This window comes from Moschus berezovskii, chromosome 11 (assembly GCF_049115385.1).
Source record: "Moschus berezovskii isolate FMDL1 chromosome 11, NW_MosBer_1.0, whole genome shotgun sequence".
Taxonomy (NCBI): domain Eukaryota; kingdom Metazoa; phylum Chordata; class Mammalia; order Artiodactyla; family Moschidae; genus Moschus; species Moschus berezovskii.
In genome coordinates this window covers 8,328,989-8,350,317 of record NC_142470.1, presented here as the reverse complement: position 1 = coordinate 8,350,317, position 21,329 = coordinate 8,328,989, and the positions used below count along the sequence as shown (strand labels likewise).

The following is a 21,329-nucleotide window of genomic DNA, read 5'->3' as shown; positions in this document are numbered from 1 at the left end:
AACTAAGATCATGGCATCCGGTCCCATCACTGCATTGCAAATAGATGGGGAAACAGTGGAAACAGTGGCTGACTTTATTTTTCTGGGCTCCAAAATCATTGCAGATGGTGATTGCAGCCATGAAGTTAAAAGACGCTTACTCCTTCGAAGGAAAGTTATGACCAACCTAGACAGCATATTAAAAAGCAGAGACATTACTTTGCCAACAAAGGTCCATCTAGTCAAGGCTATGGTTTTTCCAGTGGTCATGTATGGATGTGAGAGTTGGACTATAAAGAAAGCTGAGCACCGAAGAATTGATGCTTTTGAACTGTGGTGTTGGAGAAGACTCTTGAGAGTCCCTTGGACTGCAAGGAGATCCAACCAGTCCATTCTAAAGGAGATCAGTCCTGGGTGTTCATTGGAAGGACTTATGTTGAAGTTGAAACTCAAATATTTTGGCCACCTGATGTGAAGAGCTGACTCATTTGAGAAGACCCTGATGCTGGGAAAGATTGAGGGCAGGAGGAGAAGGGGACGACAGAGGATGAGATGGTTGGATGGCATCACCGACTCAATGGACATGGGTTTGGGTAGACTCTGGGAGTTGGTGATGGATAGGGAGATCTGGCCTGCTGCGGTTCATGGTGTCGCAAAGAGTTGGACACGACTGAGTGACTGAACTGAACTGAACATTACAGATGCCTATACAATTTTGCTCTTTACAGCATCGGACTTTGCTTCTATCACCAAACACATCCACAACTGGGTGTTGTTTTTGATTTGGCTTCATCTCTTCATTCTTTCTGGAGTTATTTCTCTACTGATCTCAAGTAGCAAATTGGGCACCTACCAACCTGGGGAGTTCATCTTTCAGTGTCCAATCTTTTCACCTTTTCATACTGTTCATGGGGTTCTCAAGGCAAGAATACTGAAGTGGTTTGTCATACCCTTCTCCAGTGAACCACATTTTGTCAGAACTCTCCACCATGACCCGTCCGTCTTGGGTGGCAAGGTTCATAGTTTTATTGAGTTAGACAAGGCTGTGGTCCATGTGATCAGATTTGTCAGATTGATTATGCAGATGACACCACCCTTATGGCAGAAAGTGAACAGTAAATAAAGAGCCTCTTGATGAAAGTGAAAGAGGAGAGTGGAAAAGTTGGCTTAAAGCTCAACATTCAGAAAACTAAGATCATGGTATCTGGTCCCATCACTTCATGGCAAATAGATGGGGAAACAGTGGGAAAAGTTCAGTTCAGTCGCTCAGTCGTGTCTGACTCTTTGCGACCCCATTAGAACTAACACCCAAAAAAGATGTCCTTTTCATTATAGAGGACTGGAATGCAAAAGTAGGAAGTCAAGAAACACCTGGAGTAACAGGCAAATTTGGCCTTGGAGTACAAAATGAAGCAGGGCAAAGGCTAATAGAGTTTTGCCAAGAGAACGCACTGGTCATAGCAAACACCCTCTTCCAACAACACAAGAGAAGACTCTACACATGGACATCACCAGATGGTCAACACCGAAATCAGATTGATTATATTCTCTGTAGCCAAAGATGGAGAAGCTCTATACAGTCAGCAAAAACAAGACCGGGAGCTGACTGTGGCTCAGATCATGAACTCCTTATTGCCAAATTCAGACTGAAATTGAAGAAAGTGGGGAAAACCACTAGACCATTCAGGTATGACCTAAATGAAATTCCTTATGATTATACAGTGGAAGTGAGAAATAGATTCAAGGGACTAGATCTGATAGAGTGCCTGATGAACTATGGATGGATGTTTGTGACACTGTACAGGAAACAGTGATAGACTTTAGTTTATGGGACTCCAAAATCATTGCAGATGGTGATTGCAGCCATGAAATTAAAAGATGCTTACTCCTTGGAAGGAAAGTTATGACCAACCTAGATAGCATATTAAAAAGCAGAGATATTACTTTGCCAACAAAGGTCTGTCTAGTCAAGGCTATGGTTTTTAAAGTGGTCATGTATGGATGTGAGAGTTGGGCTATAAAGAAAGCTGGGTGCCGAAGAATTGATGCTTAGAGTTCCTTGGACTGCAAGGAGATCCAACCAGTCTATCCTAAAGGAAATCAGTCCTGAATATTCATTGGAAGGACTGATGTTGAAGCTGAAACTCCAATACTTTGGTCATCTGATGTGAAGAACTGACTCATTAGAAAAGACCCTGATGCTGGGAAAGATTGAAGGCAGGAGGAGAAGGGGGTGACAGAAGATGAGATGGTTGGATGGCATCACTGACTCAATGGACATGAGTTTGAGTAAACTCTAGGAGCTGGTGATGGACCAGGAGGGCCTGGCGTGCTGCAGTCCATGGTGTCGCAGAGTCGGACACGACTGAGCGAACTGAACTGGTCCCGGCTCGCAGCTGGTTCTGGCCTGGAGCAGGGCTGCTGACTGGGACTGGCTATTTGGGGGTGTGGGGGGAGTGCGGCCAGATCCTGGAGAAGACGACGAAAAGAGTGCGTATTTTTTAAGGCAGAGGACTCCCGCGGGACCGCGCCCCTTATAGACGAGAGCTGACTCTCCGGCCCGGCCCGCGTCCCGCCCCTCACAAAGATGGCGCCGCGCAGATTCTTATTGGTCGCAGTGGCTCGATGGGCAGCGCTGATTGGCGAAGAGAGGAGGCGTGTCGGGGGCGGCCCAGGAGCTTCGTTTTTTTCGGTCCGGGCCTAGCGTGCAGCTGCCTGCCCCTCTACTATGTCTCGGGCACGCTGCCACGCTTTCTTCCTGGCAGCGGTTTCTCCGCGTGGTGCAACAACCGGGGTCGCAGCGCGGCGAGAGTTGAGCGCGTGGCCTGTGCTGCAGGAGCCAGGCATGGAGTATCAGGTATCTTTGCCCGCCGGCGGGAGGTCACGCAATGACTCGTGAGCCAGCCTGAGGTCACCTAGCATCTTGTCTGCGCCAAGCTGAGAAGGTGGCCGGGAGCCTGAGACCGAGAGACTCGCAGGGGTCGGGGGGCGGGGCGGGCGGGGACCTTCTGGAGTCTGGAGGTGGGGGCAGGCACCAGGAAGTTGGGCCCGGTTCTACGGGATTTGGGAATTCTGAGGCTGAAGTGAACCGCGGTTGGAAGAGAGGAAAGGGACGCCTGGTGGTAGGACCAGCGGCTCAGCTGAGATTCTGGAGTTATTACAGTGTCTTCGGACTCCGAAGCAGCAGTTGGGGGTGGGGGGGAGTAGAGGGATTCGGGAGTTCCGACTTGGGAGATCCAGGAGTGGGTTGGAGTCTCCAGGATTCAGGAAGAAGGAGATCCAAGTGCTTAGAATTGGGGGGCAGGCAGAACTCAGGAGCAGGGGTGGTGGTGAAAGAACATGGAAAACAAAAAACTTCCTCCTGGTTCTGTGCCAAAGGCCAGGTGCCAGAGACCAGCACAGGATGCTGGCCAGGCAGGTGGTACCAGTTTGATGAGTAGGGCCTGCAACCAGCCATTGAGGCCCTGAAGGATTATAAATAACACTCCCACTTCCACCACCCAGTGTGAACTGTCCTGAGGCTATACCTACCTGCCTTCTTGTCTGGGCGGCCCTGGCACACCCTTCCTCCCTCTGAGACTCCTCTTTCCCAACTGGTTGCTTCAGGCAACTCTTCTCTGGGTCAGAATGTGGAATCCCAATCCTCAGGGTTAGGTATGGAAGCCTCCAGGAATTCCTAGTTCTAATTCCTTCAGTTCTAAGATTCTAGCCTTCTGTGGTTCTGGCCCTACTTTAGGAGGAGCCTGAGATAGTGGTGAACTATGGAGGGAATTGGGCTTCCCCAGTGGCTCAGTGGTAAAGCATCTAGCTGCCAGTGCAGGAGATGCAGGGGACATGGGTTCAATCCCTGGCTCAGGAAGATCCCCTGGAGAAGGAAATGACAACCAACTCCAGTATTCTTGCCTGGGAAATCCCATGGACAGAGGAACCTGGTGGGCTACAGTCCATGGAGTTGCAAATAGCTGGACATGACTGAGCATGCACGCATGCACGCACGCACACGTGGAGGGAATTTGGGCAAAGGCCTGAGAGTAAAGCCTAGTCCTGTTAGTCATTTTACCTGTTTTGCCTGGCACTCCCTAGGTGAAGCTGAGCTGCCCCAGGCTCCCATTTCTGCCAGAGCTAGTAAGATGCCACTTCTTTCTCAGTGGTGCCTAACCTCTGGGCTGGGGTACCAGGGCTGGCGTGAGCAGTCCTGGTACCCTGGCCTAGCCACTGGCATGCTGTGTGCCTCTGTCCCTATGGGCCCCTAATGCGCCTTAACTTGCTACCTGGGGCTCACTGCCAGGATGCCGTGCGCACACTCAACACCCTGCAGACCAATGCTAACTACTTGGAGAAGGTGAAGCGTGAGCGGGGTGACCCCCAGACACAGCTGGAAGCCATGAAGCTGTACTTGGCACGGAGTGGGCTGCAGGTAAGGTGGGAAGGGCCTATAACCAGCTCCACCCCCCACTTCTGTCTGTGCATCCTGTGGCTGAGGCAGGGACCTTGTCTGTCTGTCCCAGGTGGAGGACTTGGACCAACTGAACATTATCCACATCACTGGGACCAAGGGGAAGGTGAATCACAGGACCCAGGGGTAGGGCGTCCGTGGGCTGGGGTGGGGGGTTGGGACCTGCCCAGACAAGACCGTTTCTTTACAGGGCTCCACGTGTGCCTTCACTGAACGTATCCTCCGAAGCTATGGCCTGAAGACGGGGTTCTTTAGGTACTGAGGTATAGAGGGATGTGGTGTCTCCTGGCTGTCTGGGGGGCTCTGGATCCAACCTGCACCTCAGGGCCAGGGTCACCCACAGGAACTCAGCTGCATATCTCTGCCTAGTGTTTATTCATTCAGCATACGTTCAGTTAGCACTTAGCGTATTAGCCCAAGTTTATGGCAACCTCTGATTTTCATAATGCAAAGAACTTGGTGAGGGGAGCAGCAACTTGAATGGATAAACGAAATACACAGCTGGAAAAGTCAGATAACTTTTTATTCTTTTTTGGTCTCATTGTGCGGTATTAACCAGGGATAAAACCGTGCCCCCTGCAGTGGAAGTGCGGAGACTTAACCACTGGACTGCCAGGGAAGTCCCTAAGATGTCTTTTTTTTCAGTTCAGTTCAACTGCTCAGTCGTGTCCGACTCTTTGTGACCCCATGAACTGAAGCACGCCAGGCCTCCCTGTCCATCACCAACTCCCGGAGCCTACCCAAACTCATGTCTATTGAGTCGGTGATGCCATCCAACCATCTCATCCTCTGTTGTCCCCTTCTCTCCAGCCTTCAGTCTTTCCCAGCATCAGGGTCTTTTTCAGTGAGTCAGTTCTTCGCATCAGGTGGCCAAAGTGTTGGGAGTTTCAGCTTCAGCATCAGTCCTTCCAATGAATATTCAGAACTGATTTCCTTTAGGATGGACTGGTTGGATCTCCTTGCAGTCCAAGGGACTCTCAAGAGTCTTCGCTAACATCACATTTCAAAAACATCAATTCTTCGATGCTCAGCTTTCTTTATAGTCCAACTCTCACATCCATACATGACTACTGGAAAAACCATAGCCTTGACTAGATGGATCTCTGTTGACAAAGTAATGTCTCTGCTTTTTAATATGCTGTCTAGGTGGGTCATAACTTTCCTTCCAAGTAGTAAGCGTCTTTTAATTTCATGGCTGCAGTCACTATCTGCAGTGATTTTGGAGCCCAAAAAAATAAAGTCAGCCACTGTTTCCCCGTCTAATTGCCATGAAGTGATGGGACTGGATGCCATGATCTTAGTTTTCTGAATGTTGAGCTTTAAGCCAATTTTTTCACTCTCCTCTTTCACTTTCATCAAGAGGCTCTTTAGTTCTTCTTCACTTTCTGCCATAGGGTGGTGTCATCTGCATATCTGAGGTTATTGATAATTCTCCCGGCAATCTTGATTCCAGTTTGTGCTTCCTCCAGCCCAGCGTTCCTCATGATGTACTTTGCATATAAGTTAAATAAGCAGGGTGCCAATATACAGCCTTGATGTACTCCTTTTCCTATTTTGAGCCAGTCTGTTGTTCCATGTCCAGTTCTAACTGTTGCTTCCTGACCTGCATAGAGGTTTCTCAAGAGGCAGGTCAGGTGGTCTGGTATTCCCATCTCTTTCAGAATGTACCACAGTTTGTTGTGATCCACACAGTCAAAGGCTTTGGCATAGTCAATAAAGCAGAAATAGATGTTTTTCTGGAACTCTCTTGCTTTTTCCACGATCCAGTGGATGTTGGCAATTTGATCTCTGGTTTCCCTGCCTTTTCTAAAACCAGCTTGAACATCTGGAAGTTCATGGTTCATGTATTGCTGAAGCCTGGCTTTGAGAATTTTGAGCATTACTTTACTAGCATGTGAGATGAGTACAATTATGCAGTAGTTTGAGCATTCTTTGGCATTGCCTTTCTTTGGGATTGGAATGAAAACTGACCTTTTCCAGTTCTGTGGCCACTGCTGAGTTTTCCAAATTTGCTGACATATTGAGTGCAGCACTTTCACAGTATCATCTTTTAGGATTTGAAATAGCTCAATTGGAATTCCATCACCTCCACTAGCTTTGTTCGTAGTGATGCTTTCTAAGGCCCACTTGACTTCACATTCCAGGATGTTTGGCTCTAGGTGAGTGATTATACCATCGTGATTATCTGGGTCGTGAAGATCTTTTTTGTACAGTTCTTGTGTGTATTCTTGCCACCTCTTCATAATATCGTCTGCTTCTGTCAGGTCCATACCATTTCTATCCTTATTGCGCCCATCTCTGCATGAAATGTTCCCTTGGTATCTCTAATTTTCTTGAAGAGATCTCTAGTCTTTTCCGTTCTATTGTTTTCCTCTATTTCTTTGCACTGATCACTGAGGAAGGCTTTCTTAGCTCTCCTTGCTATTCTTTGGAACTCTGCATTCAAGTGGGTATATCTTTCCTTTTCTCCTTTGCTTTTCGCTTCTCTTTTTTCACAGCTATTTGTAAGGCCTCCTCAGACAGCCATTTTGCTTTTTTGCATTTTTTTTTTCTTGGGGATGGTCTTGGTCCCTGTCTCCTGTACAGTGTCACGAACCTCCGTCCATAGTTCATCAGGCACTCTGTCTATCAGATCTAGTCCCTTAAATCTATTTCTCACTTCCACTGTATAATCATAAGGGATTTGATTTAGGTCATACCTGAAGGACTGATGCTAAAGTTGAAACTCCAATACTTTGGCCACCTCATGCAACAAGTTGACTCACTGGAAAAGTCTGATGCTAGGAGGGATTGGGGGTAGGAGGAGACGGGGATGACAGAGAATGAGATGGCTGGATGGCATCACCGACTCAATGGACATGAGTTTGAGTGAACTCCGGGAGTTGGTGATGGACAGGGAGGGCTGGCGTGCTGTGATTCATGGGGTCGCAAAGAGTCGGACACGACTGAGCGACTGAACTGAACTGAACTGAACTGAATGATCTAGTGGTTTTCCCCACTTTCTTCAATTTCAGTCTGAATTTGGCAATAAGGAGTTCATGATCTGAGCCAGTCAGCTCCCGGTCTTGTTTTTGCTGACTGTATAGAGCTTCTCCATCTTTGGCTGCAGAGAATATAATCAATCTGATTTCGGTGTTGACCATCTGGTGATGTCCATGTGTAGAGTCTTCTCTTGTGTTGTTGGAAGAGGGTGTTTGCTATGACCAGTGCGTTCTCTTGGCAAAACTCTATTAGCCTTTGCCCTGCTTCATTTTGTACTCCAAGGCCAAATTTGCCTGTTACTCCAGGTGTTTCTTGACTTCCTACTTTTGCATTCCAGTCCCCTATTATGAAAAGGACATCTTTTTGGGGTGTTAGTTCTAAAAGGTCTTGTAGGTCTTCATAGAACCGTTCAACTTCAGCTTCTTCAGCATTACTGATCGGGACATAGACCTGGATTACTGTGATACTGAATGGTTTGCCTTGGAAATGAACAGAGATCATTCTGTCATTTTTAGATTGCATCCAAGTACTGCATTTCAGACTCTTTTGTTGACTATGATGGCTACTGCATTTCTTCTAAGGGATTCCTTTTTTTTTTTTTAAGATTTATTTATTATTTATTGGCTGTGGTGGGTCTTCATCACTGCTGTGCGGGCTTTCTCTAGTTTCGGCAAGCAGGGGCTACGCTTCATTGTGGTGTGGGGGCTTCTCATTGCAGTTGCTTTTCTTGTGGAGCACAGGCTTTAGGGCACGCGGGCTTCAATAGTTGCCACACTAAGGCTCAATAGTTATGGTGCATGGACTTGGTTGCTCTGCAGCATGTGGGATCTTCCCAGACCAGGGATCTTCCCAGTGCAGGGATCTTCTGCATTGCAAGGCAGATTCTTAACCACTGGACCATCAGGAAAGCCCCCTCGGATATCTTTTTATTAATTTAAATTCCTTACACAGTTTTTAAATCACATAGAAATATTTATCACTTAGGGTATCTTTGCCATAAGGTGCAGAAAGCCTGGCTAGTGGGCTTAGACAGTAAGCATAGCGTATGATGCCCCGGTCGAGGTCTCCCTAGTGGGCAGCAGAAGGGAACCCTGTTGCTGTGCCAGCCTCAGCCACTGCTTTGCCCGCTGGGCAGCTCCCCGTCTGGGCCACATTCAAGCATCTAAAATCACACCAGAGAACTGGAGTGAGCCGGTGGGGATAGATAGGGGTCCCTCTTCCCTGAAGCTATATGTGCCTTTCTTAAGCCCATCGCTGGCAAAGCAGTGGAATTAACATGCCAGTTAATCGCTCAGGTTTCAGTCCCTAGGCTTGGGGCATTCAAGATGTGTGCCTCCTTTTATTTTACCAGTTCCATCAAGTGACCTCTGTAAATAACTGAAGCCAGCTGACTGAGGTCCTTTCAGATCAGTGTGTTTTCCCTCCAGTTATTTGTTCAAAATAGAGAAATGGCGAGGATTCATAATATGAGAGGGTCTTTGAGGATTCAAATAGAAGCCCCAAATCTCTCATCTAAAATAATTTGAGGGGTTAAAAACCCAGCATTCAACTTGGGCCCATGTGGCCTCATGGGCCCGTCTGGGGCTGCAACTTGAACATAGATGATGAGGCCTTGTCCTCAAGGGCAGGAAGACAGACAGACATTATGGGGACAGATGTTGGCAGAGTGGCTGATGGGTGTGGGTTGGTGGGGGCGGTGCTATAGGAGCCCAGAGAGCATTCCTGACCAGCCTGGTGGGGAAGATCCTTTCTCTCTGCTGGAGGAGTGGTCTTACTTGACAGGTAGGCCTGGAGATAGAAAGTATGTGGGCAGCGGGGGAGGAAGCAGGGCTGGAGGAGCTAAAAAATAGTCCAGAGAGGCTGGGACACAGGGACCTTCCAAGGGGTGCAGGAGAGGTGAGGCGCAGAGGCCAGTGGAACCAGCCCCGCTGGGGCTTAGAAGGCCGAGATGAGGAGCAAGAAGGGTTTTCAGCAGGACAGTGACATAGCCTGATTTGTTTTTCCGAATGACAGGTCTGACTATGGAGCGGGGGGGGCAGCCTGGAGGTCTTGGGAAGGGAGTCTCCTGATGACCCTGGGTCTTTCGACAGCTCTCCCCACCTGGTGCAGGTGCGTGAGCGGATCCGCATCAATGGGCAGCCCATAAGCTCCGAGCTCTTCACCAACCACTTCTGGCGCCTCTACCACCGGCTGGAGGAGACCAAGGTGCCTGTGCCAGAGGGCTGGTGGGTGGGCAGGGTAGGGGACCTCAAGTGGGTGGGGAGACCCAGAGGGCGCTGCGCATCCCAGGACACCATCTCCCCCAGCACAAAGGCTGCAGCGGCCCCGAGCTCTGATGTGATCCTGTCCACAGGATGACAGCAGCTGTGTCTCCATGCCCGGCTACTTCCGCTTCCTCACGCTCATGGCCTTCCACGTCTTCCTCCAAGAGAAGGTGTGTGTGGCCCCCTCCCCAAAACCCTGTGTTCCAGACCTTGGGAAGGGGAACCTCAGCAGGCTAAGGGCTCCCGTGCAGCGTCTGGGAGCCCCTGTGCCCCCTGCCATGCCCTCTGATCCTCTGCAGGTGGACCTGGCGGTGGTGGAAGTAGGCATCGGCGGGGCTTACGACTGCACCAACATCATCAGGTGAGGCCGATGCTTGGGGAGAGGGATGGTGGCCAGGAACCCAGGGGCATCCTGGCCCTTTCGTTTCCCACAGGAAGCCTGTGGTATGTGGGATCACCTCTCTTGGCATCGACCACACTGGTCTTCTGGGGGACACGATGGAGAAGATTGCATGGCAGAAAGGGGGCATTTTTAAGGTGACCTGGGGAGGGGAGGTACATGGATGGCTTGACCCTGGCCCTCAAGATTCAGGGAAGGGGAGGGGTGCTCATTTGTATCTTGACTCAGAATTAGGTCTGAATCAGGGGGGTCTGGGTTCTCATGGGAGCTCTGTGTGGGACTGGAACAAGTTGAGCCCCATCTCTGGCCTCAGTCTCCCCTTCGAGGGGTTCCCAAAGGTCCAGTGGGGGAAGGCTGAATAGGCTGCCCAGAACCAGGGATGTGGGGGCCAGAGATGGGCGGTGGAGCACCCTGGGCAGCCCCTGGCTCACTCTCCGTGTCCTCCACAGAGTGGCGTCCCTGCCTTCACTGTGCTCCAGCCTGATGAGCCGCTGGCTGTGCTAAGGGACAGGGCTCAGCAGATCTCAGTGAGTCTGATGGAACTGCCGGGGGGCAGAGGAGGACTGATTGGGGAGGCACTTTATCCTCTGGGGCCTCGGGTTGCTCATCTGTGTTCGTCCAGCTGGAGTGCATCTTGGTTCTGGGAACAGGGTTTGGTGGATTCTGGTCAGTGGGTTCTTGTAGATGAAAGGGCTGATGGCATCAGGGAGGGCCATCCCCTGAGCAGCTGCCACCCATCTCCCCCCCAGTGTCCCCTCTACCTGTGCCCACCACTACAAGCCCTGGAGGAAGGAGGGCCACCGCTGACCCTGGGCCTGGAGGGAGAGCACCAGCGGTCCAATGCTGCCCTGGCCTTGCAGCTGGCCCGCTGCTGGCTGCAGCAGAAAGGTTACCAGAGTAAGTGGACAGGTCAGTGGGTGGGCAGGGGACAGGTGGACCTGCCTCTGAGGGCCCTTAGAGGTGAGGACCGAGCCCACTGAAGCCCTCCCTTTCCCTTCCCTTCCCTGCCAGATGCTGGGGAGCTGAAGGCATCCAGGCCCAGCCTCCCAGGGCAGCTGCCCCTGGCACCTGTGTTCCAGCCCACGCCCCACATGCAGCAGGGTGAGTTGGACTTTCCTGCCCAGCTGGGCCCCCTTCAGGTGTTTTCTTCTGGTCTCCTACTAGAGAGGTAGGGCCAATGGTGCCTTAAGAGAAAGGACTCTGCTAAAGGCAGCAAGCTTCCCGCACTTTGAGTCTGTAAAGTCTCTCTGAACCCATTTCCCCATATGCCAAGTAAGACCATGATAGGATCCACTGAGAGGTGCCATCACTAAAGGACTGAGTCCAGAGCCTGGCAGATACGGGATAAAGTGCCTGGCCAACCCGTGATAGCTGCCAGAACTGTCATGCTTGTCATCATCAGGAGACCATGAGGGTTTGAGGACGGTGATACTCTTCAGGCTTCTTGCTTCCCCTCAAAGCTTTCAGCACATAGTAGGACCTCGTGGCTGTTAAAGCCCTTCAGCAGATGATTCCAGGGAGCCCACTGTGTGCCAGGCCCTGTGTCAGGGTAATGAGACAGTCCTGGAGCCAGGTGGGTTACATCCCAGCCCCAGGACTCGGGGCTTCCCTGGGGGCTCAACGCTGCAGAATATGCCTGCAATGCAGGAGACATGGCAGACACGGGTTTAATCCCTGGGTCAGGAAGATCCCCTTGGAGAAGGAAACGGCAGCCCACTCCAGTTTTGTTGCCTGCGAAATCCCACGGACAGAGGACCCTGTTGGGCTACAAGTCCAGGGGGACACAAAGCATCCGATGCAACTGAAGCAACTGAGCACACAAACCCAGGACTCATTCGCTCTGTGACCTAATCCCTCTGAGTCAGGGTTATCTGCCTGCATTTTGGGACTAATATATGACAGCAGCTCCCCTCTCAGGGCCGCCTGGAAGATTACACCCAATGAGGCAGCCAAACAGTTAATCCCAGCGACTAGGGCCCAGCCAGAGGCTTCTGGGCCGATCAGAGTGGCGAGTAACGAGGGCTCTGCGTGCGGGCAGGCAGTTAGTTGAGGACCGAAGTGGGAGGATACGGGAGGGCTGCCTCGGGGCTGCGCCTGGAGGACAGCCTTGCTCCCCAACCCCAGGGCTTCGGCACACGGAGTGGCCAGGTCGGACGCAGTTGCTGCGGCGCGGGCCCCTTACCTGGTACCTGGATGGCGCGCACACCACCAGCAGCATGCAGGCCTGCGTGCGCTGGTTCCGCCAGGCCCTGCACCGCCGCGAGAGGCCGGACAGGTGAGCGGCGGGCAGAGGCGTGTCCGGGACAGGGTCCGGGGAGGGGGCGGGACCTCGGGGAAGGATGGGACGGGGCTTGGTCAGCGGAGAGGGGCGGGACCTTGAGGAGGGGTGGGGCATGGGCGGGGGCGAGGCTGGGGCAGCGGGGAGGGGTGGGACCTCGGGGAAGGATGGGGCGGGACGCGCGGACAGGGTCGGACGGGGACAGTAGGGGAGGAGAGGCAGTTTCTGGAGGAAGGATGGGGAGGGGCCTGCGGAGAAGGGGTGGGAGACGCCGCCGCTCTCACCTCCCCTGCCCCGCCTCTAACCCTTCCCTCTCCCAGTGGGTCCGAGGTGCGCGTCCTGCTCTTCAACTCCACTGGGGACCGGGATTCCGCGGCCCTGCTGAAGCTGCTGCAGGTAAGGGACTGGCTGGGGTATGGGCAGCAAGCAGGCCAGCTTGGGTGCTGGCTCTGACCCCCAGCAGCGGTGCCTTCATCCCTGAGCCTGTTTCCTCAGCTGGAGAATGGCACTGATTGCTCATTCCTCTCCTGAACTGGGTTATAAAAGAATTGGGCACAGGGAAGTCAAGTCACAGAATGCCCGCATTCTCCTCCGTGGTCACGCTCAAGACCAGGATTATAGGCAGGACCAGATAAGTGGTGTGAGGTACAGGCTCTGGATTCACTTGTCAGGTTCCCTTCAGCCACTGGCATGTGACCCTGGATAAGAGATGGCATTTCCCTGAGCCTCAGTTTGCCTCAGCATAAAACAGGGATGTTACTATGATACCTGCTTCTAAACTTTGGTTTATCCAAGAAGACACATAGAATATGGATGGCCCATAAGTATATGAGAGTGTACTCAACATGCCAGATCATCAGTACAATGCAAATCAAAACCACAAGGAGATATTATTATCTCACACCTGTTAGAATGGCGGTCATCAAAAAGACAAGACAAAGTAAGCATTGGAGAGGATGTGGACAAAAGGAAATACCTACGAACTGTTAGTGGGATATCATTTCACAGCAGCTGTGGATAATAATAGAAAGGTTTCTCAAAAAAGTTAAAAACTGGTATGTTATATGACCTGGCAATTCCACTTCTGGGGATTTATCCCAAGAAAATAAAAGCACTAACTTGAAAAGATTAAAAAAAATAATAAAGTTTGGTTTAAGGGGTCACTGGACTATTAAGCATAGAGGAAGGGGCCCCACTGTGCCCAGGGAAACTGAGTCTGTCCTGGCTGTCAAGACTGAAAGGGTTCCTAGGGATCATTTCCCATTTCATAGACCAGGATGCTAAATCTGTCCTTCATATCCACAACCTTGCTCCTTTGTGCTCAGTAGATGGGTCACCTTAAGCCAATGTGCACGCTCCCTCTGGTCTTGTCTCCCTGTCTGTGTTGGGCCATGCTGCCCAGGACACAGGCCATGTGGGGTGCACTGAGGTAGATGGGGAGGCAGGGAGCATGGAAGTGCTGTGGGTGGTTTATGCAGCAGCGCTCCAGTTCAGCTGGGGGGGTGTCTCTAGAGATGGGGACATGGATGTGGACTCTGGGGGTGCTGTGTGGAAGTCGGGGGGGCCTCCTCTCAGGCCCTGACACTGAGCTTCTTCCTTTGGCCTTCTAGCCCTGCCAGTTTGACTATGCCATTTTCTGCCCTAACCTGGCAGAGATGGCATCAACAGACAATGCAGGTGAGTTGACAGGCATGGTCCCTGGGGTGGGCAGGGGGCAGAGGGCCCTGAGGTGGATTGCTGTGTTGGTGACAGTGGGGGCTTTTAAACTGGAGGTCTTGGGTAGGAACTAGATTTATCATATAAATCAATACCCTTTGGTACGTTTTGAATATTGCGTGTGCCTGCAATACTAAAAAGGAATTAGGGGGGAAACTAGTTTTCAAAATGCAGGTTACAACCCAGTGATGGTTCTTGAAATCAGCTTAGTGGGCCTCAACCAGCATGTTAAATAGAATAGAGAGTATCAGTGTGTCTTGCACAAAATTAAGGGTAGGTACTGTCTGATGACATTCTCTTCCAGATGTATACATGTACACATGTGAGTCCTGGGTTACTATTATAAAATGTATTCTTTTTTACTGTGGGTTATGTAAAAAAAATTTTTTTTTTTAATAATCTAAAAAATACAGATCTCCAGGCCCCACATCAGATGGCATGGGGATGATCTGGGAACGCAGTGAGTTACAGCAGAAAGAGGTGCTCCATGGGCAGAAGCCCCGGCATTGAAGCTAAACTTCCTGGGCCTGTTTCTCACCAGCTCTGTGACAGAGAGCAGTCACTGAACTTTAGAGCCTCTGTTTCCTCAGAGCTAAGGACGGACGGTGCTTGGATAGAGCCTGGCATTGATCAGGGGCTCACGGCATGCTTCCCCTCCCCCACCCTGGGCTGCCTCACTGATGTGTCTGTCCCTGTGCCCCGCAGACCAACAGAACTTCACAGTGACACTGGACCAGGTGCTGCTCCGCTGCCTCGCCCACCAACAGCACTGGAGTCGCCTGCATGAGGAGCAGGCTAGCCCAGACCCCTGGAGCACCGCCGGCCGGGAGCAGGGTGGGCCTGCATCTCTGCTGCTGGCGCCTCACCCACCCCATACCCACAGTGCCAGCTCCCTTGTCTTCAGCTGCATCTCCCACGCCTTGCAGTGGATCACCCAAGGCCGGGACCCTGTCTTTCAGCCGCCCAGTCCCCCACGGGGCCTCCTCACCCACCCTGTGGCAGACAGCGGGGCCATGGTACTCCAAGAGGCTGCTGCCATCCACGTGCTGGTCACAGGCAGCCTGCACCTGGTGGGCGGTGTCCTGAAGCTGCTGGAACCCTCCCTATCCCAGTAGTCTAGGGATGGGGTGGAGGGGATGGGCATTCGCCCTGCGTCTCCCATGAACTCCTAAACTATTTGCCTTTTGTGCCTTCCTGATTCTGTCTAGACTGACCCAGGGTCTTGGGCTCTAGGCAGTCAAATGGAGAGCCGGAGGCAGGCTGCTGAGCTCTGTCTCTGAGCCTTGGCTCCCCTAGCCTCTTCTTCCTGGTCCTCCAGCTGTTGGAGCACACCTGACCGTCCAGCCCATCTCTGCTCCCACCCTGCCTGCTTCCTGTCTCAGGGCCAGCTTACTGTGCAAGCTGTCTGACCAAGCCTGGGGCCCTGCCGGCTGTTGGCTGCTGGTTGATAGATTTCCTCCTCCCAATGGCCTTCTGGGAAAGGAGAGGGTCCCTGCCTGGGGCCCCCAGAGCGCAGAGGGTGGCTGAAATGATTTAAAGCTTTGAACTTTTTTTTTTTTTTTCTTAAAAAAAAAAAAAAATTGGCTGGGACTTCCCTGATAGTCCAGTGGTTTTAAGACTGTGCACTTCCAATGCAGAGGACGTGGGTTCGATCCCTGGCTAACTAAGGTCCCACATGCTGCATGTTGCAGCCAAAAAAAAATTAAAAAAGTACTGGCTAAACATTTGATGGGCTTCTTGGGTGGCTCAGATGGTAAAGAATCTGCCTGCAATGCAGGAGACCTGGGTTCAATCCCTAGGTTGGGAAGATCCCTTGGAGAAAGGAATGGTTACCCACTCCAGTATTCTTGCTTGGAGAATCCCATGGACAGGAGCCTGGTAGACTACAGTCCATGGGGTCGCTTGGAGTCAGACATGACCAAGCAACTAACACACAAACATTTGACTGACTCTTGACCTCTAGCTCCCTCAGCAGACAATAGGGGGATGAGGGCTATGGCTGGTCCAAGAACTGGCCAGGGTAGGAGCCCAGGTTGTGTGGCCTGGACAAGTCCTTCCCTCTGAGCCTCAGGCGGCCTGTCTATGAAATGAAAAGGATGAATTGATGTCCCTTGACCACATGGTAAACACAGGGACCTTGTGATCACAAACTCTCACACCCATTTCACAGATAAGAGAACGGTGGCTGGCTTAAAGAAGCCATGGGACCTGTCCACAGTCACGCAGCCCAGAAGTGGTGTTTGAACCCAGAACAGTCACCCCTGTCCCTGGTGTAGGTGGCCCTCCCCTTCAGCCCAGCCCAGCTCTGGTTTCATGGTCTGATTTATTGGTGGTGAGTATACAGGGGAGGACCCAGGACAGACTGCCTGTGGGGTGGGCGTGGGGGGATGTCTCTGTGTGACAGTTGCAGGGAGGAGCTAGGCTCCCCCACTCCACTCCCAGGCTGGGCGCCCCTAGGCTTCTGTTTCCCCGCCAGAGTCATGCCAGTTCCAACGCGGAGACCGCTGGAAGCAGGTGCAGGTGGCTCTGTGCTGGCTTGGTTTCCACAGAGGAGGCGCCGTCAGCCTGGGTGGGCTGGACTGAGTCCTGGAGTTCTCAACTCCTGCCCGGCCCAGGTCACCGAGTGCTGGATCCGGGTTCAATGACAGGGACTTTCTTGGGTGTTTACAGCAATGTGGACATACAGGGCAGTGGACTCTCACTCTGCGGTCCCGGGCAGCCGCACCCCAGGCCCTCTGGGTTTGAAGGTTCGTTGGGGTGGGGTGGGGGGACCCCAAGGCGTTCCGAGCTGGTGCTCCCACTGGCGGCAGGCCTCTGGGAGGGAGGCAGCAGGGGCGGGTGCAGAGGGCAGGGTTCATCCTTGGTCATGTGGAGGGGCTGGGGTCCCGGGACAAGTCCACGGCCAGTGGTCCCCAGCTGGCTGCTGCTCAGTCTCTCCCGCTGGGCGAGCGCTGGCTGTGCACTACGCCATGCTGCTGGTGGAGCAGGGGGTGCTCTGGGTGCTCCCGATGCTGTGGTTGGTGCTACTGCTCTCCGAGGAGGCCGGGGCAGCCACCGCCACCACGGGCTCCCGCTTGCCGGGGTGACCTGGGGGCAGGGGTGGAGGTCAGGGCCCCGGCCAGGGGTCCCCACTGCCCCAGAGACTGCGCTGGGCTCCCCCAGGTGGTGAGGGAGGGGACCTGAGCACTCACTGAGGGGGCCTGGGATACTCACGCGTGTGCGAGTAGATGTACCAGAGCGCGGCGGTGAGCAGGGCCCCGATGAGGAAGGCGCCAAAGGTGATGCCCAGCACGGCAGGCAGGACGAGGCCTTTGTCTGCACCACCAAGGACAGGATGGCTGCCGTCAGGACCGCCATCTCCTCCCTGCAACTCCCATCCCCACTCCCCGCCCTGTTGTGCCAGCCAGGAGTGCAGGTTTTGGTGCCAGCCTCAGCTCAGCCACTGACCCTGACTTCTCTGAACCCATTTCCTCATCAAGCCAATGGGATCATCACACCCACACGTGGCATGAAGCTGTGTTGCTATGAGCATCCCCCCAAAAGGGCCCAGCCAGGCCTTTGGGGCCATGTCTCTGCCTCCCGAGGCTGGTAGAGATATATTTTTAGGGAGGCTGGATGGTATAATCTGAGCAAAATATGAGTGGGGCCTGAGAGCCCAGAGTTCAAAGCCAGAGCGCCCCTGAGGGCCCTTCAGCTCTCTTCTTGGGTTTTCCCAAGCTTCACTCTTTCTGCACTACTAATGCCTGTCTGATTATGGGCCAGGCAGCCTGCCCGTAGGCCTCTGAGTTCCCATCCCCGCTGCTGCTGCTAAGTCACTTCAGTCGTGTCCGACTCTGTGCGACCCCAGAAACGGCAGTCCACCCATCCCCACAGTGGGGTCATTAGCCTGCCCTCTTGATTGTAGGCGGGGCGTAGAGGCTCCATCCAGGCCCAGGTGGGATGGCCAAGGGGCTGCTTCTCCCACCTCCATTCAGTAGCAGGGACTCTTCTGCCCAGGGGGCACCTGGGCCCAGGGGGGACTAAGACAGGCTGGGGGGAGCTGGGCTGAGGGGCATCCTCCACACTAGCGGTCTTAGGGAAGGAGAGGCCAGCACTGCCCCCAAGTCCTGTCCAGTCCTGATTCCAGGAGGCTCCATCCCCCAGCAAGGTCAGCCAGCCACCCTGGGGATCAAGAAGAGCCAAAGGCCTGGGATGCGATCCCGTGAAGTGGTCACAAGCAAATGCTCTCCATGTGGAAGACCCTAGCTGTGGACCCTGCTCTCTGGGGTCCTCTGAGCGTCCATTGCGCCCCACTCTGACCTCAGCCCCTGGAACCCCGGGGAGACTTAGAACTCACCATGCAGGCCGGCACTGACAATGTTCAGGCGCATGGAGACAGTCTTGTGAACTTCCTGGAGGAGGAAGAGAGCCCGGGGTGTGGCATAGCCTCTGAGAGGAAGCTCTAGGCTTCCTCCCTGTCTCTGTGACCCTGGCCTGCCACAGCCCACCCTGGGGCCTTGACTCTGAGCCCCATCCGCACCACCTTCTGGCTGGGGGCCTCTGGGCAAATGCTGGCAGATCTGTGCTGTGGAAGGGTGGCAGCCAGACAATTCTGGGCTGCTCCTGGTGTGTTTCCTGTGAGTTCCTGAACGGCTCCCAACTCCCATGAGGAATATGGGGCCATTGCATCCATTATCCTTATGAATGCCCAGAAGCCCTGGCTCACTGTGGCCCAGGGAAAGCCCACTCAGGAGTGGTCCCAGAGGCTTCCCCAGCTTCATACAACCAGAGAAGCTTCTCATCCTGCAGACCTTTTTGTGTGCAAAGGCTTGGGGATGACTGTGTGTGTGTGCGTGTGTCCAGGGCCCAGTGTCTAAGAATTGGTATACGCTGGATGGTGAAATGTTGTGACCAGTAAGTGCAGAAAACCAGAATTTTGTCCTTTGTACTAACCCTCTTCCCCGAGGTCTCCTGTTTGTTGAGATTACCTTGGTGATCATACTATATGGATAAGATAGGTGGGTGGATGGATTCCTGGGTGGATGGATTCCTGGGTGGATGGATTGATGGATGATGACTGGGTGTGATTGTAGAAGGATGGATGGATGACTGGGCTGGTGGAAGGACTCTGGATGAAATGACTGGGTGGGATGGTGAGAAGCATCAGCTGATAAATGATGACTGAATGGGACAGTGGGAATACGGATAGATGGGTGGGATGATAGATGGATGGACAGATGGATAGTGGTTGCAGCTGCTTATCTGATCAGTGTCCCAAGACATAGCACAGCCATCCAAAGGCTGTCAGGTGGCAGAAAGAGTGCCCTTGGTACCCAGAGGCCACATGTCTGCCTGTGGCTGTCTTTTGCCCAATGGTCCCACAACCTCCTGGTCTATCACATCCCTTCCTGGAAACTCCAGACCCAGAAACCAACTTTGAAGCTGGGCTGGGCCCGGCCCCCACTCACCAGGGACCGAATCCTGGGACGCATGGTCACAGAGCAGCTGAGGATGCCAGTTGTGGGCATGGGCACCATGTAGCCACGGAGGAGGAAGCTGAAGCGTACGTCACCACTAGGGCTCGGGGACAGCAGGCTCACGCAGCTGCTCTTGGCTTCCTGGCCCTGGATGAGTTCCATGATTTCCATGTCGGGCCCCAGGTTCAGTTGGCAGCTCTCCAGCTGGATCATGAGCTCAGGGATGGATGGGGACACGCTCACCTGCATGGGTAGGTAAGGGGGCCGAGGCCCAGTCAGTTACTCGGAACTCTCCACCTTACCTGTTCTTGCGAAATAAGCTAGATTCATTCTAGAATTCCTGCTTGGGAACTTTGATGGTGGAAGGACAGTTACTGGCCTGCCTGGAGCAAAGGAGGAGGAGGAGGTGACATTCCAACCAGTGTCTGAGCTCCGCCTCTCCGCCCATTTCCCCCACCCTACAACCCTGCACCAGGCTGGCCCCCTTCTCCCCCTGGGACGTCAAGTTCCACTGGGGAGAAAGAAAAGCTCTGAAAGATCCCAGGGGGCAGCAGGCCTGAGCGGCCAAGTCCAAGTCCGGTACCTGCACAAAGCCCTGCTGGCCCAGCTCGATGGTGCTGGAGGCTTGGAGGAAGTGCGGGCTGAGGTAGAGGCCCAGCTGGAGGGAGAGGCTGTCCATGTTGATGCACTGCACCTTTCTCTGTGGGGATGGGCGGGAGGCTTGGTGGGTCTGGGAGGCACCCAGTGAGAAAGCTAAGGGGTGGGAGCAGGAGTCATGGTCCAGAGTTGTTGCCTGACCCTCCTCCTCACCTTAAACCTCCCTCTTCCCCACCACAACTGATATTTATCAAGAACTTGCTCTCAGGAATTCGCTGGCGGTCCAACAGTTAGGATTCTGTGCTTTCACTGCCGAAGGCCTGGTGTCTGATCTCAGTTCCTGGTTGGGGAACTAAGGTCCCACAAGCCACACAGCCAGAAAAAGAACTTGCTCCACACAAGACCTCCATGCTCCCCACGTCTCCTCTTGGAGACAGCTCATCCCATAGGAGGTTCCTTTCTTATACTCCTATTAACAGGACCTTTGGGGCCCAAAGCTTATGTGATTTGCCCAAGGCCACACAGCCAATTGGTGCTTGAACTCTCTGCCTTGAGAGACTGAGAACATGACCCTGAACAGTACTGCCCCCATTGCACAGAAGGGGAGACTGGGGCACACTGGAGACACATTGGCTTGCCAGGATCAGCGCCTGAGTCTCCTGAGGTCTGCTCCCCCTGGACCACATGGGTTAGCACGTTGACTGTCCATCTCACCCGCTGCGGTGATGAGCTTGACAGGAGTCTGATGACCACCTGCAGGACGAGAGCCAAGGAGCTGGTCAGAGCCCGAGAGGAGCCCAGAGGGTATCCCACCCAACGCACCCATTTTTTTTGGATGGGGAAACTGAGTCAACCAATGGCTAAGCTTGTCTTATCTTCCTACTGAGCACCACACCTGCTCTCCCCAAAGCCTCTCTGCCTGGAAGATCCAGGAGGCGCCTGGAGGGGGCACCATCCCTTTTTCCCACCCCAGGTCTTACCTCGTTACTGACCACATTTTCCATCACTTCCATGCCGCAGCTGGAGTAACCACTGCTCAAGACAAACTCGTCTTCGGTTTCCTCAGCTTGGCAGCTGGGGTCCCAGAAGGTCAGGCTTGTGACAGTGCATAGCAGAGTCTGGGCCGGGGGTGCGGGGGAGGGACCGTCAGGAGGCACAGGGCCCCCCAGGGCCTGTCCATCACACCCCAGGGGTCTCGAAT

General features: G+C 53.3%; 2 protein-coding genes across 2 annotated transcripts in view; one reads left to right on the top strand and one right to left on the bottom strand.

Annotated features, from left to right (window-relative positions):
- Positions 1 to 2,646: 2,646 nt before the first annotated feature.
- Positions 2,647 to 15,788, top strand: FPGS (folylpolyglutamate synthase). The gene is made up of 15 exons (XM_055399419.2): positions 2,647 to 2,836; positions 4,268 to 4,396; positions 4,488 to 4,541; positions 4,626 to 4,690; positions 9,508 to 9,622; positions 9,771 to 9,851; positions 9,981 to 10,042; positions 10,116 to 10,218; positions 10,531 to 10,608; positions 10,831 to 10,978; positions 11,093 to 11,182; positions 12,206 to 12,356; positions 12,680 to 12,755; positions 13,970 to 14,036; positions 14,781 to 15,788. Exons 1-15 carry the CDS (start codon positions 2,708 to 2,710, stop codon positions 15,188 to 15,190), a joined length of 1,758 nt encoding a protein of 585 aa, XP_055255394.1. The 5' UTR covers positions 2,647 to 2,707; the 3' UTR covers positions 15,191 to 15,788.
- A 591-nt stretch (positions 15,789 to 16,379) lies between these two features.
- The window catches only part of ENG (endoglin), a 31,661-nt gene continuing 26,711 nt past the window's right edge, over positions 16,380 to 21,329 (bottom strand). Inside the window, exons 9-15 of the mRNA XM_055399416.2 lie at positions 21,109 to 21,246; positions 20,843 to 20,881; positions 20,115 to 20,231; positions 19,523 to 19,774; positions 18,412 to 18,466; positions 17,289 to 17,390; positions 16,380 to 17,162 (exon numbers count right to left, since the gene is read on the bottom strand). Of these exons, the coding sequence (XP_055255391.2) occupies positions 17,038 to 17,162; positions 17,289 to 17,390; positions 18,412 to 18,466; positions 19,523 to 19,774; positions 20,115 to 20,231; positions 20,843 to 20,881; positions 21,109 to 21,246 (828 nt within the window). The 3' untranslated portion in view covers positions 16,380 to 17,037. The remainder of the gene's footprint in view (positions 17,163 to 17,288; positions 17,391 to 18,411; positions 18,467 to 19,522; positions 19,775 to 20,114; positions 20,232 to 20,842; positions 20,882 to 21,108; positions 21,247 to 21,329) is intronic.

Coding starts and splice junctions, on each gene's coding strand:
- FPGS (XM_055399419.2), top strand. CDS start 2,708: ATGTCTCGGGCACGCTGCCACGCTTTCTTCCTGGCAGCGGTTTCTCCG. Junction 2,837..4,267: donor AGCCAGGCATGGAGTATCAG/GTATCTTTGCCC, acceptor GCTCACTGCCAG/GATGCCGTGCGCACACTCAA. Junction 12,357..12,679: donor CGCCGCGAGAGGCCGGACAG/GTGAGCGGCGGG, acceptor TCCCTCTCCCAG/TGGGTCCGAGGTGCGCGTCC.